The following is a 17,500-nucleotide window of genomic DNA, read 5'->3' as shown; positions in this document are numbered from 1 at the left end:
AATGATTATAATGATAATAATGAAAATAACACCTGGCTTTTAAATGAACAGAAAAAATAATAAAAACTATGGATTATTATGTTATTGATCATGTAACATGGGCTGTTCTCTCAGGATGTGGCAGGATTGGATGTACTCAGCAGCTAGGTGGACACAACTGTCTACTTCCCCCAGGAGGAATGATAGTTTTTGTTCATTGTTTGTGTCAAGAAATTCGGGACAGATATCTGCGATTTTTGTAAAATATTCTTCCCTTATAAGTTTATATAATTTGCATTCAGTTAGAAAATGTTGTTCATTTTCCACTACATCACTGTGAGCACACATCCTCTTTTCAGGGGCCAGCCAGGTTTGCCTGTGTCGCCCCTTTTCAATAGCAAAGCTATGGCCCCTTGTCAATAGCTTTCTATGTTTATAATTTGGAATTTGAGTTAAATATGGTGCCAATTTGTAATCAGATTTTTATTCATTTAAATACATTGAGTTTACTTATTTGATTAATGTTATCCCTCCAATTGTTAAGGTAATTTTCTTTCAATTTTTTTTCTAATTTTTTAATTTTGAAGCAATAGTTGAGTCAGTTTTGTTTAGGCCATGTTTTTCAATAAGGTAATCTAGGGGATTCTTCTCTGGGATTCCATCTCTCAGCTGGGCAGCAGTGTGGTGGTATCTGCTTGGTTCACTGTGTTTTAGGTGATGCCAGAATTTTGCCGCTCTTTTGTGGATATTGAGAAGAAGAGGGAATCTTCCTAATTCAGCTCTACAACCCATATTCGGGCAATTCCTGTTTACTCCTAATATATTTTTGCAGAACTCTAAATGGAATATTTCGGGCTGGCTTTTGTCCCAAGTATCCAGATTGTTTTTATATTTAATGCCCCAGATCTCACTTCCATATAATAAGATTGGTTTAATTACAGAATCAAACATTTTTAACCATATTTTTAACGGGGGATTGTATTTAATTAATGATTTTCTTAAAATATAATATGTTTTTCTTGCCTTTTCTGTTAAATCTATGATTGCTTTGTCAAATTTTCCAGTATATGAGATTATTAATCCTAGATAACAATAATGTTTTACTTGTTCTATTGATTGTTTGCCGATTGTGAAATGGTAATTGTTAGATGTTGATTGTTTTTTTTTTGGCAGATCATAATTTTTGATTTTTCATGATTGTTTGGTAGGGCCCAAGTTGTGCTATATTCGCTTATTATATCAAGGCTTTCTTGCAGTCCCTCTGCCGTTGGTGATAGTACGAGCAGGTCATCTGCAAAGAGTAGACATTTTATCTCTCTACCCAGGAGGTTGAGTTTTTTTTCTATGTTGGTGGCCAAATCATTTATATAGAGGTTAAATAAAGTCGGACTAAGACCGCAACCTTGTCGGACTCCTTTGGTCTGGTTAAAAAAATCTGTTACTTTTATTATTTATTTTTACGCAGCATTTGTTATTGTTATACATGTCTCTTATGATATATGTTTTCCCCCCAATTCCGCTATTAATTAATTTTAACATTAGTCCCTCGTGCCAAATTGAATCAAATGCTTTGCTGAAATCTGTGAAGCAGCCAAATAATTTACCTTTTTTAGTTTTATTTACATGTTCATCAATTATTGTTTTTGTGTTGTGAATTTAGGATATTATTATTTTTAATGAAGTTTGTTAATCTGTTGTTTAGAATTCCGCAAAATAGTTTTCCAAGGTTGCTGCCTTGTGATATACCTCTGTAATTATTTGGATTAAATTTGTCGCCTTTTTTATGAATTGGAGTAATGTGGCTCACTTTCCAATGATCTGGAAAGTGGCCCGATGATCGAATCATATTGAATAATCAAGATTGCGCCTCTTAATTTAGTTGTGCTTTGTTTCAACATTTCATTGTAGATTCCGTCAGTGCCGCATGATTTTTTGTTTTTGAGGGATTTTAACTTTGTTTTTGTGCATGGTTATTGTAGAGTCTAATTGATTTAATTTGTCCTTTTCTGTTTGTTCAAGTTTTTTCCAGTTTTATATTTTACGTTTTTAGGTTATTTTTTTCGTACAATTTTTCAAAATGTTCTGTCCATTTTCTGCCATCTACAAGGGGATGGAGTTTTCTTTTTTAGTTTTGTTGAGGTTATTCCAGTGATCCCAAAAGGTGTTTTGATCTAATGCATCTTCAATTTGTTTTAATTGTGTATTTACATGATTAGTTTTTTTGTGTCTTAGTAAGGATTTGTATTTCTGAAGGGTGTTATGATATTGTGATCTAATCTCTTGATTTATTGGGTCTCTGTGTTTTTTATTTGCACATATTCTCAGTTCCTTTCGCAGTGATCGGCCGTCTTTGTCAAACCATTTGTTTGTATTTGTATTCTTTTTTTTTTTTAGTAGTATATTTTACTTTCTTTAAAGATTTTTTGGCCACTGTAGAAAAACATGTTAATCTTTCATTAGCTAAATTGATGTTTTCTTTATCATTTTCGAATTTGGTGAACAGGAAGGAATAGATCATGTTTTCTATTTGGATGCAGTTTAATTGTGTTTTAAATTGTTCCAGATTGTCATTGTTCAGATAGATAGATAGATAGATAGATAGATAGATAGATAGATACTTTATTGATCCTCAAGGGGAATGTATTTTACGGGGAGTGGGTGTAGCGCTGATGTAGATTGTTGGTGTTCAAGATTAGGGTTCTTTTGAAGACTAATGGTGATGTGACTATGGTCCGATAAAGGAAGCTGAGGCATCACCATGAAATAATTTATTTAATTTGGGTCTAGGTCTGTTATAGCATAATCCACCACACTGCTGCCCAGGGATGGGGAGTAAGTGTATTTGCCCAGAGTCACCCCATGTTCTGCCATTGACAAGGTACAGACCCAGGGTTTTACAAAGTTGTAGAAGTTCCTTGCCATGTTTATTAAGTGTATATAGTCAAGCCTTTGTCTGCTCACCACAGTGTTTTGTTGGAGTGTTGTAATATATTTTAGGCCAGATGGGTCAACATAATCAAGGTCATTTCCTGTCCGTGCATTTAAATCTCCCATAAGTAGTATTTTCCCAATGGGTTGAAATTCAGTGATATCCTTTTTTAAGATCTCAAATGTATCCTCAGAGTAATATGGTGACTCGTATGGAGGAATGTACAAGGCACATAAATAAGTGTCTTGGCTGGAGCATGTAAGCTCTTTGGAGAGTTTAAGCCATATATGATGGTCCTTTTCTTACAATGTCAATATGTTGTTTAAGTGACTCTTTGAGCCAAACTATGATTCCACCTGAGTTCCTGCCACATTTAATATTGGGGTGTTTAATAGAGGGTATATGTATATCTCTGTAGTTAAGTAGAGAATAGTTTTCCTGTCCTTTTTTAGCCCATGTTTCAAGTGCTATCAATATATCGGAGTTATTTACAAAATCAAGATCTTTAATTTTCTCTCCAAATGAAGAAGAATGCATTCCCTGAATATTATAACTTGCGATTTTGAGAGAATTCATTACTATAATATTATTTGCCAGAAAAAAGGATGTTTGACTACCCAAGTTAATTAATTAAACCTAATAGCTGGTTATAGAACACCCATGCAGTAAAGGGTTCCCAGGTGTATAACCAGACATAAAGATAAACAAATTAGCCCATATATTAAAACAGTTTAGGTAAATAAGGAGAAAAAAAAAAAAACACAGACGGACAGACAACACGTATAACATTGAGACAAAAACATAATGTTTTACAAAAACAAATAAACAAGTGCAAGTAACACACACACACACACACACACACACACACACACACACACACACACACACACACGTTGCACACTGTTTTCCCTTTACATATAAAAACATAAATTTCAGAAATAATAGTCTCTTGCACTAATGAAAGAAAGAAAGGAAAAAAAAAAAAACCTTTTTCTTTTTCACATATGAGTTGCAACATTGTGTAAGGTCTGAATCTCTGTTTGAAGTAGCAGTTGCATAAGTAGGCCTAGTAGTCTGACTTAAGTTCTGTCTGATATTGCTTCTGTCAGACCTTAGGAATCTCTCCCTGTTTAATGCAGTGTCTTTTTGTTTTTTTGCAAAAAGTTTCATGCCCCCCTTGTGAATGTGTACATTGTCATATAAATGGTTTGTGGTAATGTCATTATGATGTGCCATCTTTACGTTTGGTGTCACATCACAAAAGGACGTCACTTTGGCATTGATTTCTTTCTATGACGCTTTTAGGTATATCGCGTCATGGGAGTGAAGATGAAATGATTGCCTGAGCGTCAGGGTGTTTTTGTGGCAATTTTTACAGTATTGATTAAGGCCTCCGCTACATCAGTTCCTCTTGCATTGAGGTCATTTGTCCCTGTATGTATGATAATGTGGGATGGACTACTCAGTGAACCTTTCTGCAGGATATCCTTTGCTACTTGTGTTGTTGGACACCAAAGTTTGTTGACGTTGCTCTTCGGGAAGAGTCGTCGTTGGTCCAGGTGATTCCCGTTGGAGTCACACAGGATGAAGATGTTGTCCTTTGCAGGCTCCATCCTTTGTTGGCCATGGCTGATGTTAGAAGGTGATAAGGAGGTTGTGATGCTACAGATGTTTTGTTGATGTTTGGGAGGTTGAAAGTCTCGACGAGGTAGTGCCGGTGGTTTAGGTATTTCAGCGGAGTGAGTGTAACTGTCAGACAAGATGATTTTGTCATTCAGCTCTCTGCTCCTGCAGTCCAAGAGTTGATTCCTCGGACTATAGCTGTGCTGTTCTCTCCTCAACATCTCCTCCTTCAGGGTCCTCACCTCCTCCTGCAGTCGCTCTTGGTTGGCAATCTCCACCTGCCTGACTTGAGGGGGTTGTGCTGGAGGTACAAGCGCATCAGCGGAGTGAGTGTAACTGTCAGACAAGATGGTGTCATCTTTTAGTTCTCTGCTCCTGCAGTCCAAGAGTTGGTCCCTTGGACTATGGCTGTGCCGCTCTCTCCTCAACAGCTTCTCCTTCAGGGTCCTCACTTCTTCCTGCAGGCACTCTTGGCTGGCAATCTCCAGCTGCCTGACTTGAGGGGGTTGTGCTGGAGGTACAAGCGTGTCAGCGGAGTGAGTGATGCTGTCAGACAAGATGGTTTCGTCTTTCAGCTCTCTGCTCATACTGTGCCGCTCTTTCCTCAACAGCTCCTCCTTCAGGATCCTCATCTCCTGTCACAGTTCATGGTTGGCCTCCTTCAGCTGCCTGACTGCCAAGCAGAGTTGTTGTATCATGTCCATGTTTGGGTGGATGATTTGGCTCTGGAGGTGCTTTAAGTTGTCAGTGGTTTCCTCTTTGAATATTGTGTAGTCCTGCTCAAGTTCAACCAAGGTATTTCTTTGGTGTCAGGGGAAGAAGGTGTCTTGGGGCCTATATCACTAGACATGTTGATGGTAGGGACAGGCTTATGTTGATGGTCTAACACGGCTCCTGATGGGATCACTTTGGTTCCCATCCCCGGATCTTTCTTGTATTTTTGAGCGGTACTTTTGAGATCTTTGAACTTGCACTGAAATTGTGTGAGGCTGGCTTCGGTTCCTTGTACCATAAGTTCCATTGTGGTACAGGTTAACGGTCAGTTTAAAGTCCTTTGCCCCCTCTAGTGTTATCTGTCTTCCTTTGCTGATTCCTCCTTTCCTTACACATTTCCAGGCAGTGCAGAGGGTGGTGCCATGTATCCAGATTATGTGTAAAGAATAGGAAGGCACACAAGACTTTGTCGTCATCGGTCCCATGTAATCCGAGATTTCAGGATTTTCTCTCATAATACTTTCTTTCTTTTACAGTCTTTGGATATGTTATTTCTAACTCCTCTTCAGTTTTGAATGATGCCTCTGCTCTGGTCCTGTTTACTTCCAATGCAGTAGCCATTGTGATGTCACCGACTGGCAGTTTGGCTAATCCTGCTAGCACTTAACTTGTAGATTCTTGATGGTTTTCTGCTTTTCTTGATCTTTAGAGGTCCTACCTTTCTCTTCTGCCTCTGGTGTCCTTTTTCCCCCTTTCAATTATTTTGATTTAAATTGAGTAGTAAAAACGGCCATTTTCTTAGCCTGACGAGCCAGACCCACATTAAAATGTAGGGTCTGGGCACTCACCGTTCGCAGTGCTCAGTCCGAGGGGCGGGATAATCAGTTGTCTTTCAAATTCCCTCTGCACGCAATAGGACAGCGGCAGCGCTATGAGTCCCATGCGTTTCCCACCAGCGGAGCTAGTTGGCTAGTTTGCCTACTTAATAAAAGCTTAACTCGTGTCACACTGTTCGCCAGCAGCAACATCCATCTTATTTGTTTTCAAGTAGCAGGGAATTTAAGCCAAACCGTTGCAACTCTGCCATCAATCATTATGTTAAGCCCACCAAACGACTCTATACACGATTTCAATGTCCTGATTAAGTTTCGATTTCTGGAGCTCACAAGCCAACGGAGAGTTGCTAGACTAGCCCTGGGCGCTAGGGGCGCGTCTAGATTTCTAGGCTACCATTTTCTGGCAAAAATGTAGATTTTTCAGGAGCTCATGTTATTTGCTGCCAATTGTCAAGCAGCATTCTAGAGCCTTTGAGAATGAGAGTTGAGCTGACTGCGGTCTCCCACGTAGTTTAATCCACTGAAGGCATCGCTCATGTTGGGGTTTGGGGAAAAACAGACACCATCCTCCAATCTTTCTGGATATCTCTCATTCTCAACGCTCATTCTCTCCCTCTCTCTCTTGTGTCCAGTCCTAGTTTCATGTTGTCCACGTGTGGCTTCACGGCGGTGGCGTTCGTGACGGGCTCGCTGGCTCTGTGGGCTCCCGCCTTCCTCTTCAGGGCCGCCGTCTTCAACGGGGAGAGAGAGCCCTGCAGCGGAGACTCATGCAGCAACACCGACAGGTGCGTGTGTGTGCGTGTGTGTGCGTGTGTGTGCGTGTGTGTGTGTGTGTGTGTGTGTGTGTGTGAGAGAGAGAGCCCTGCAGCGGAGACTCCTGCAGCAACACCGACAGGTGTGTGTGTGTGTGTGTGTGTGAGAGAGAACTGTGGAAGGTTTAGTACCTGTGGAATGTATTTGTAAGTGAAGGACATATGAATAATATTTAAAATCGTTCGTATTATTTTTTTTGTTAAATCGCAAATCAGTTTTACAGTTACAAATCCTGACACACACACACACACACACACACACACACACACACACACACACACACACACATACATATGAGACGCTTCTTATCCCTAAGGTGGTGCAAAAGTTGTAGAATATATTTGTAATGGTAAAATATTTTGGTAGGATGATTTGTAGCTGTAAAACCGATCCGTACCCGTAGAATAGGTTTGTAAGTGTAGGGCATATTTGTAATATTGACAATTGTCAGATCATTTTTACAGTTTCACTGTAGAACTACTAGAAACACCAAATCCAAGAACGATGGAGCGAACTACAAAGGTTACGACGGAAGTTAGCCAACTACGCTTTCTAGAAACGCACCCCTGGTTGATTACATGAGACAGCAGACCGGCTGGTTGAAAAGAGGAATTTGTTTATTTGACTCGGGAGAAATAATGTGTGTGTGTGTGTGTGTGTCCGTGTGTGTGTCCTGTAGCCTGTACTTTGGCATCATCACGTGTGTAACGGTGTGTGTGTGTGTGTGGCCTGTAATTTGGCATCATCAAGTGTATAACGGTGTGTGTGTGTGTGTGTGTGTGTGTGTCCTGTAGCCTGTACTTCGGCATCATCACGTGTGTAACGGTGTGTGTGTGTGTGTAGCCTGTAATTTGGCATCAAGTGTATAACGGTGTGTGTGTGTGTGTGTGTGTGTGTAGCCTGTACTTCGGCATCACGTGTATAACGGTGTGTGTGTGTGTGTGTGTGTGTGTAGCCTGTACTTTGGCATAATCACATGTATAACGGTGTGTGTGTGTGTGTCCCCTATAGCCTGTACTTTGGCATCATCACGTGTATAACGGTGTGTGTGTGTCCTGTAGCCTGTACTTCGGCATCATCACGTGTGTTACGGGCATCCTGGGGGTGGCCAGTGGCGTGGAGGTGAGTCGCCGTCTAAAGCGCTGGACACCGCGAGCCGACCCGCTGGTATGCGCCTTCGGACTCCTGATGGCCGCGCCCTTCCTGTATCTGTCCATCGTCTTCGCTCAGGCCAGCACCGTCGCCACCTACGTGAGTACACACACACACACACACACACACACACTCCATTCGAAACGGAAGATAGCGCGCCTGCTGCCACCCTCCCTACATAGAGAGTTGTCTCACTAGACATGACTTTGGATTGAATGCATCTTTTAAAAATGGATTCCAGTTGCTGCTACTGGAAGAAACTGGAATCCATGCATTTCCACTGAATTATTTTTGGAATCTGATCCCTTATCATACCTGTTCATTCTTACTCGTCGCTCGACTTATCGTGACTAAATTCAAGATGGCTGCAAACGCTAAACTTCGTGAAGATACTGTCTGTATAAATCGTCTTGTAAGTAAACTACCAGTGCTTTTTCAAAGTTCTCAATCTCTCGTTTTAAATGTCAGGGCCCTCGGAAGTCTACCAATGAAGTGTGGAGATGCATTGAGCCTCGTAAATGGTGTAAAACAGTGATTTATTTGCATGGCTAGCCCGATGCCGAAGCACCACCATTGGAAAAAGCTGTTGGTAGCATCGGCTAACTAGCGCCAGATTTTGGAGTGCGGGGGACAAGCCGAGATGGGCTATGAGACATACGTTCACACTCGGTATCATGTTTCAACACACTTTAAGTCAATATCACATCGGAATTCTCCTTTTAAGTACTCATTTTAACCATGCATTTTAACCCTTAAGTACGCATTAATTACACATTTTAACCCTTAAGTACGCATTAAGTATGCATTTTGACCCTTAAGTTATTCGGTAAAAAACTGCTGGTCCTTCCAGCTAAACGTACCATACATCATGACACACACACACACACACACACACACACACACACACACACACACACACACACATCAAAATTGACTCCTTGTCTGTTGCACCTACCAGCGCTGCAAGAAAATTAGGAGTCGTTCTCAACAACCAACTAACCTTCTGAGATCATGTTACCTCGGTCGCCCGGTCGTGCCGTTTCGCACTCTACAACATACAGAAAATCAGAACTTACCTGACTCAATATGCAACCCAACTTCTGGTTCAGGCAATAGTCATCTCACGACTCGACTACTGCAACGCCCTCCTGACGGGTCTCCCAGCCTGCGCAGTGAAACCCCTTCAGATGAAACCAAAAGGGCACACACACACACACACACACACACACACACACACACACACACACACACACACACACACACACACACACACACACACACACACACACACACACACACACACACACACACACAACCCAAAAGGGCACATGTTACCCCGCTGCTCATCCAGCTACACTGGCTACCTATGGCGGCCCGCATCAAATTCAAGGCTCTAACGCTTGCCTACAAAGTAGTCTCCGGTTCTGCTCCCGCCTACTTGAATGCCCTCATACAGACATACACTACCTCTGGACCGCTGCACTCCTCAGACGAACGAACGATCTTCCAAAAACAGAACATATCCTCTCGTAGCACCACTAACAACTAGCCCTTGCTGATCCTACCACTTACCATCTAACATCTCTAATTAAACCCATTTCTTAAGGGAGAGGACATGATCACAGTGTGTGTGTGTGTGTGTGATCTGCAGGTGTTCATCTTCCTGGGGGAGACCTTCCTGTCCATGAACTGGGCCATCGTAGCCGACATCCTACTGGTCAGTCAAGCACACACACACCAATACATATGTATATAGCTGTATTTTTACACGCACGCACGCACACACACACACTCACTCTCACTCTCTGTCTCTCTCTGTCTGTGTGCCCAGTATGTGGTGGTGCCAACGCGGCGGTCCACTGCCGAGGCCTTCCAGATCGTTCTCTCTCACCTGCTGGGGGATGCAGGGAGCCCCTACCTCATAGGAGTGGTATGTAGACACACACACACACACACACACACAGACACTAGAGTGCGGATCGGGCCGCAAATTTCTGTCCGAACCCGGCCCTCGTCCAACAGAGTTGCGTCCGAACCCGACAGGCATTTTCATTTTTATGTCCGAACCTGACCCGAGCCCGACGCAGATGATGCCTCAGTTATTCCCATGCTAGTGATTTAAACGTTCACGTTTGTGGATAGCCTGTCTCTTTAGCCTATTAAACGGAACACACAACAAATTGTCTACAGAATCAGATGAGCGTGCACGCACGCAGGTCACACACAGCGCACATTAACACAAGAGGCCCAAGCAAGCATAGCCTATTGAAATAGAATTCTTGTCTTACCATTGACGAAAAGTCTTAAAAATGAACTGCAACAGTCTTTGAAACTACAGTGCCTCTGTCAATGATCTATATGCAGCATCGACGTTAATTGGGGAAACTCGAGGAAATCCTCATCCAGTTGAACGAGACGACCTTATAGCCTACCGGTAGCCTATGTCTTTACCACAGTATGCAACGCAAATAATCTTAAAATCTCCTGATAGGCTAACAACTTTTTTTTAACATCACCCAAGACTGTGCTTATGTGCGATGTGCATAACCTTTGTTTATGTAGTCGTGAGACGTGACAACGCGTGTGCATTTCAGGTTGCATGCCTGAAATGCGTTGTCACGATAAACAAATCTTGCACACAGGAAGAAAGCTATTAGGTCTTTTTTACATTTTACTTTATTCTCAAAAAACAAACGTTTGCATCATGTAAAGCAGGCCTGTTGGATACCCAACATAATAAGGACTTTTAAATGTAAAGCTTCCAATGCATATCGCCCCCATGTGTCCGAACCCGAACCGAACCCGACTACAATTTCTAAATATTTGTCCGAACCCGAACCGAACCCGACTACAATTTCTAAATATTTGTCCGAACCCGACCCGACCCGTCGGGTCCCATCAGGCTCGGGTCGGGTAGCCACACTCTAATAGACACACACATACTAACACACACACTCATACGAACACACGAACACACACACACACACACACACACTCACTCACTCATAAGAAGACACAGACACAGACACACTCACACTAACACACACACACAGACACACTCATACGAACACACACACTCATACGAACACACGAACACACACACACACACACACTCACTCACTCATAAGAAGACACAGACACACTCACACTAACACACACACACAGACACACTCATACGAACACACACACACACACACACACTCACTCATACGAACACACACACACACACACACACATACACACACACACACACACATACACACACACACACACTCATACACACACACACACACACACACACACACACTCATACTAACACACACACACACTCACACTAACACACACACACAGACACACTCATACGAACACACACACACACACTCACTCATACGAACACACACACACACACACACACACACACACTCATACACACACACACTCATACACACACACACACTCATACACACACACACACTCATACACACACACACACTCATACACACACACACACACACACACACACACACACACACACACACTCATACTAACACACACACACACTCATACTAACACACACATAGACACACTCATACTAACACACACACACACATAGACACACTCATACTAACACACACACAGACACACACATACTAACACACACACAGACACACACATACTAACACACACACAGACACACACATACTAACACACACACTAACACACACACTCACACATCAGTTGCTAGGTTACGGGGACGCTGGCGAGACACGCCGCTCCGTCTGGCATCATGTTTTTGTTTGTTTTTATGTAATGTTCGTAATTTTATGTAATGTCATGTTTATTTTTTGTATTGGTTTGTCTAGTTAAATGTTTTCCCTATTTATTTACGCTATTTTTGATAGTTTTCGTGTTATTCTTAGTCCTTTTTACTGCTTCTAAGTCAGCTGATGTCATTGACATTTGTCCATTGGGAGCTTGCTATGGCTAGCTTTTGCCCTAGCTGGGCATCGGACATCCTTCCATCCATCCGTGAGCGATGCTGCACTTCACTGTCTGGTCGAGGGGATCTCTCGGGACAGCTGGACCTAGGCTAGCTACTCTGCGAAAGATCTGCCGTGGCCGCCGAGCTGTTGCTGACCTGCGAGCTGCCATGCCAACTGCTGACTAACGTTAGCCTAGCGGTGAGGAGCTGCAGTCTCACGGAGTAACAGACGGTCGCTGTTAGAAGTCCACCGAGTTGCGGATCTACACGATCGCCCACTACTTCAGACTGTGCTTCCAGTGATCTCCAGACTGCAGTCTACAAGGCCTAACGTTAACGTGATCTCCAGACTGCCAGTGAATTCACCGGGTTGATCATTTGCTAACGTTAAAGAACTTTGTTGGCATATCGGTTGTGAAGACACTCTGTGCAGTTTTCACGGATCATCATTGCGCTTGGACATTTTCAGCTGGTTTGGAAATTGGACTAATTTTAACCTTTCCCCCTTTTTAAATATATTTTCTTTTTTTTTTCACTTTTTATTTGTTTTGTTGTCTGTCTTGTATGTCTTGGTGTCACGGGTACGCTGGCGACTACGCCACTCCGTCCAACATTTTTTGTATTTGTTATTTTTTAAATGTATTTGTCATGTCTTGATGTCATGGGTACGCTGGCGACTACGCCGCTCCATCCGGCATCGTTTGTCTTGTTATGTGTCTTGTTTGTTGGAGCGCTTTGGGTTGCACTATGTGCATGTTAAATGCGCTTTAAAAATAAAACTGACTTGACACCACTATACACACACATAGACACACTCATACTAACACACACTCACTCACACTCACTAACCCAGTCATACTAACACAAAACACACTCACTCACACACACTCATACTAACACACACACAGACACACTCATACGAACAGACACACACACACATAGACACACACACACACCACTATACACACACATATACACACTCACACACACACACACAGACACACTCATACTAACACACACTCACTCACACACACACTCCTACTAGCACACACGCACACACAGCACTATACACACACACACACTCCTACTAACACACACACGGTCTCACACTAACACGTGTGTGTGTGTGTGTGTGTGTGTGTGTAGGTGTCGGACTCTCTGAAGAGGGAGGAGTCCTACATGTGGGCGTTCCGGTCGCTGCAGCTCTCTCTGCTGATTTGCTCATTCATCGCTGTTGGGGGCGGAGCCTTCTTCCTGGCCACCGCCGTCTTCATTGAAAAGGACCGCCTCCTGGCCGAGAACTACACCCCCTCCGGTGAGTAACCGCTCTGTGTTTGTGTGTGTGTGTGTGTGTGTGTGGTGGTGATACATGTGTATGTTTTTTTGTGTGGTTCATGTCATGTTATGTATGTGTATTAGAGGGTGACACGGGAATCAATTTTCACTCCCGTCCCATCCCGAGCCCACACCGCACTCCCGTCATATCCCCATCATGTGACTGCCCCCAAAAAAAATCCTGTCCTGCAAAATCCCGAGAGAAAGGCTCCCGAATCCCGTCCACTCCCGTTTCGTTCCCTATGTTGTCTAAAGCATTGGTTCCCAAAGGGTGGGTCGTAGGAGATTTTATTTGGGTCGCCAGCATAGTGACAATTTAGGTTGTGTAATAGGCTTAGCTTATACCTTATATAGCTTAGGAACTCCTTCTGTGCATTTTTGCATTTAGAATAGCTCTGAAACTGGGAGTGAACACCGCCAGAGCGTGGATATCACTCGCAAAATGAAACAATACTTCTGTCGGGCGCCTACCATGGACCTCACAGTTGCAAAACGCAAGGGGACATGAATCAGTTTATATTTGCACGAACAATAACGGATATCAGCTCTTCAACATGGCCCATTAAAATCTAGAAAGTATCATTTTAAATCGTAAAAAACCCTGCTGTCAACAATCGGATAAAGCAGACATCCATAGACCGGACATGAGGTTTATTTGCGTCAATTGTAGATAGGCCTCTTTAAAGTTAATAGCAGTCTCCTCACATTCCATCTTATTTCGGATTTAAAACGCATAAAAGTGCATTAGAAAGGCTATAATTTAAATGGACATGTAAACGCTATTTCCTCTTTCAATCTTGCGAACTTCACTACAGTAAAGCTACATTGCCATTTATTAGCTAGTTTCCCATAACAACCACCACATAGGCTAGTCGAGGTGACGAGGGTTATTAAGATCGACTTTGAACACAGTGAGCCATACAACTTGACAATTACACTGTATCATAGTGTTAATGTGTTGAGTAAAGCTACACATGTTTAGATTGATTTTGTTACCATGTGTGTTTATTCCTGCCGTTACAAAAACTAGCATCTCAGATAGTGCTGGGCGGTATGACCAAAAATGTATATGACGGTATTTTTCAAAATTCTTACGGTTTCACGGTATATGACGGTATTTTTTTTGTCCATGCATAATCAGATGTTCAGCATTTTCTACAGGTTGAGAGAGGAATTGCTGCAGTACATTGACTAAGGATGGTCTATTTTGCTGTCATGATGTAGAATAACTCCACACCAGGCATGCAAACTCCTCACCTTTCGGCAAAATTCGCCGTTTTGAATCCAAAATGACTGACTTACGTGGTTTGTGCAGAACCGATGCGCAATTAAACATTTCAGCAACGAATGTTAGGCTATGTGCGTTTACTAAACATCAGTGGAAGCTTGTTGCTGCAGAGGCAACGTGAACAGAACGCTCGCGCAGGTATAGCCTCCTTTTGTGAGCGCAGATAGGCCTAGATGCGTCTGAAATGTCAGCTGGAATGTGAGCATGGCGAGAAGAGGTGCCTAGAGATGTCACAGGTGGGCTAGTTGAAACTTTCAACTTCTGTTAGCAAAAGACGTTGAGATTAGTGTTAAGTTAAAGTTAGCGATATGAGACAGGTGAAGAGGTGAAGCAAATACACAGACCTTATCAGTAGAGCAAAGGCTAATGTGAATGACCTAAAGAGTTAAATGTCTCCTAAACTGGGCTGTGCAAAACGTTTAACTCTTTAATTATTCACATTAGCCTTTGCTATACTGATTTTTGCTATACTGATCTTGCTCAGAGACAAAATCAGTGTTGATTGACATGTCTTTAAGAAACGTTCAGTGACCTGATCTGAAGTAGCCTGTGTATAGGCTAGGCTACAGTTTAACATGTAGAACACTATTCACACAACACAACTTTATTGGTTGGTTAAACAAACTAACTAGCACAATGCCACAATCTGTAAGTAACCTAGGCAGCAGGATAGCACTTGTTATGAAACAGTGTGCCCTCCACAACACACCCACCCCCCTCTCCCCCAACATTATAAATCATTTGCACCATATTGCTATTTAGCATAGTAATGTTATACACCATTTGAAAGCTTGGACACTGGGAATCCATATATGACAACCTGTACATGTACAATCTGTATAGTGCTTTACATTGTCAGATTAATCTTACTATGTCTCAATTAAATTGTATCAAATTGCCCTCCTCCCCCTCCGGTGCTTCCCTACCTTCTAGCTGCAGTGTGTATCCTTATCAATAAGATGGATGCAGCAAATTGGGTATTGAAATAGTCACAGGAATCCATATTTTTATCCAATATTTGTTGTGCAGATGTATAATCCATCTTATCCACACCCATTGAACCAACAAAGAAAATGCAAAGACATTTCTGTAATTATTCCATAGTGTAGTCATTCCATCAGAACCTCTGACAAACAATCCAAATAGTCCAGAAACCACACAGTAAGGCTTTTATTGTCAGTATGCAATTTGGGTAACCAAAAGTCCTATGGGGAGTTTCCATTGGGCATTTTACAAAACGCATGAGCATACCTTAGCAAATAATGGTCTAAATGACTCATTTTTCATTTTATTTTGATCTACTTTTGCACACGGCTTCACAAGAGGTCTAGACACAAAAATGCCCATTCCATAGGAAGTTAAAACATTTCAAATCGATTTTACAAATTAGTCTAGTCTACCCTATTTTATATAATGTTAGTCTGAAATAGTGTGTGTCTCAAGCAAGTTTCACCTGGTTTGGTTCAACAAATATTCAAACTTATCATCTTTATTCTAATACTATGCCTACTATGTCGTCATGTCCAATAGGCCTGAAATCTTCAGAAATGTCTGAACTTCAGGCACAGAGAAAAAAGAAAGAAGGAAAACTCCTGTAGATTGCTTAGGAGGAGAGGAGGGCCATGCTGAAGCATGCTGCCAAACAGTGCAACGGGCCCCTCACACTTGAGGAGAAATAGGAGAAGACGGCACCTTTTTTATATTAACTTATTTTTATCATGCATATGATATTTTTGGCCACAACAAATTTTTTAGTGATTTTATAGTTTGTTTTCTTTGTAAATCTCTGGTTTGGGGCCATTTCATACTCCGTCGAAGCTATGCACTATTGTCACTTCGCATGCCCTTCTCACCTTTTTCACCCTTGACCAGTTTGCATGCCTGTCCACACTAGTGGTAATGCAGTTTTGCATGGCCCCAGAAAATGATGCTGTTTACAAAGAGCCACTTATGATTCTAATGCATCAGAATACAAAGACAATTGCAGTCAAAATACAGAACTTTCACTGTGCAAATTTCACAAACATCTTGTATAAAACCAATACAAAAAGTAGTGCAACTTGCAATACTTATACTTTTTTGAAAATTATACAATTTAAAATAAAACCTCTCTGCTAATATGCTTACTCTGACAAATAGGCCTATCAGAAACATGCCTTATTTTTATTGTGTGGTTTGCATGACGTTAGTGGTAGGCTAACGTTAACTTGATGTGGATGTCTTGTTAGCCTGCCATGAGCTTCGGTTCGGTTCGCTAGGCAAAACATTAACAAAAAAGTTCGTTTTGGTGCACTGATGACAGACAGGATCATTTCTAACTAGCCAGCTAGTATTGCTCAGTTCATGTCTATAACATGCTTCACTTGCTACCTGGATAATTTCAGCGAATATTCTTAAGGTGAGATGAATGATAAGATCATTAAACTTCACTGTGTTCGGTGGGTTGCTAACTAACGACATCACCTACTAGCCAGCTAGTTACAGCTGTTGAACAATCTCAATAGAATTTTCGTGACGGTAAATCCCTTTCAATGCAGTATCCCTTAATATAACGTTTTTCCTTAACTAAAGAAACAATTTAAGGTATTCTGTGCAACACCCTTAAATAAACCCCTTACCTAAGGAGAAATTAAGCCTTAAGGGTCACATTTCAGGGGAAAAACGTAGGTGTTTTGTGTTTACCCTCACTATGCCTCGCAGTGGCACCATGCGTGCGTGTGAAAAAAGTCCCGTCGGAAACACTGTTGCGCGCGCAGCGTTCCAAACGTTGTGTAATCAAATACACCGGTATGACGGTATATTAAAAATTCATATCATAACGAAAATATACACCGGTATATGGTGTGAAC

The 17,500-nt window shown here is 41.9% G+C and overlaps 1 protein-coding gene across 3 annotated transcripts in view; it reads left to right on the top strand.

The window, feature by feature from the left end:
- The window catches only part of spns1 (spinster homolog 1 (Drosophila)), a 28,037-nt gene that overhangs the window by 8,818 nt on the left and 1,719 nt on the right, over positions 1–17,500 (top strand). For all 3 annotated transcript variants that reach the window (XM_042081784.1, XM_042081782.1, XM_042081781.1), the window contains exons 8-12: positions 6,714–6,866; positions 7,956–8,145; positions 9,698–9,763; positions 9,878–9,976; positions 13,175–13,343. In XM_042081784.1, coding sequence (XP_041937718.1) covers positions 6,714–6,866; positions 7,956–8,145; positions 9,698–9,763; positions 9,878–9,976; positions 13,175–13,343 — 677 coding nt within the window. The remainder of the gene's footprint in view (positions 1–6,713; positions 6,867–7,955; positions 8,146–9,697; positions 9,764–9,877; positions 9,977–13,174; positions 13,344–17,500) is intronic.

This window comes from Alosa sapidissima, chromosome 24 (genome assembly GCF_018492685.1).
Source record: "Alosa sapidissima isolate fAloSap1 chromosome 24, fAloSap1.pri, whole genome shotgun sequence".
NCBI lineage: Eukaryota > Metazoa > Chordata > Actinopteri > Clupeiformes > Clupeidae > Alosa > Alosa sapidissima.
The sequence above is the reverse complement of the archived record's forward strand: the minus strand, read 5'-3'. Positions and strand labels throughout refer to the sequence as shown.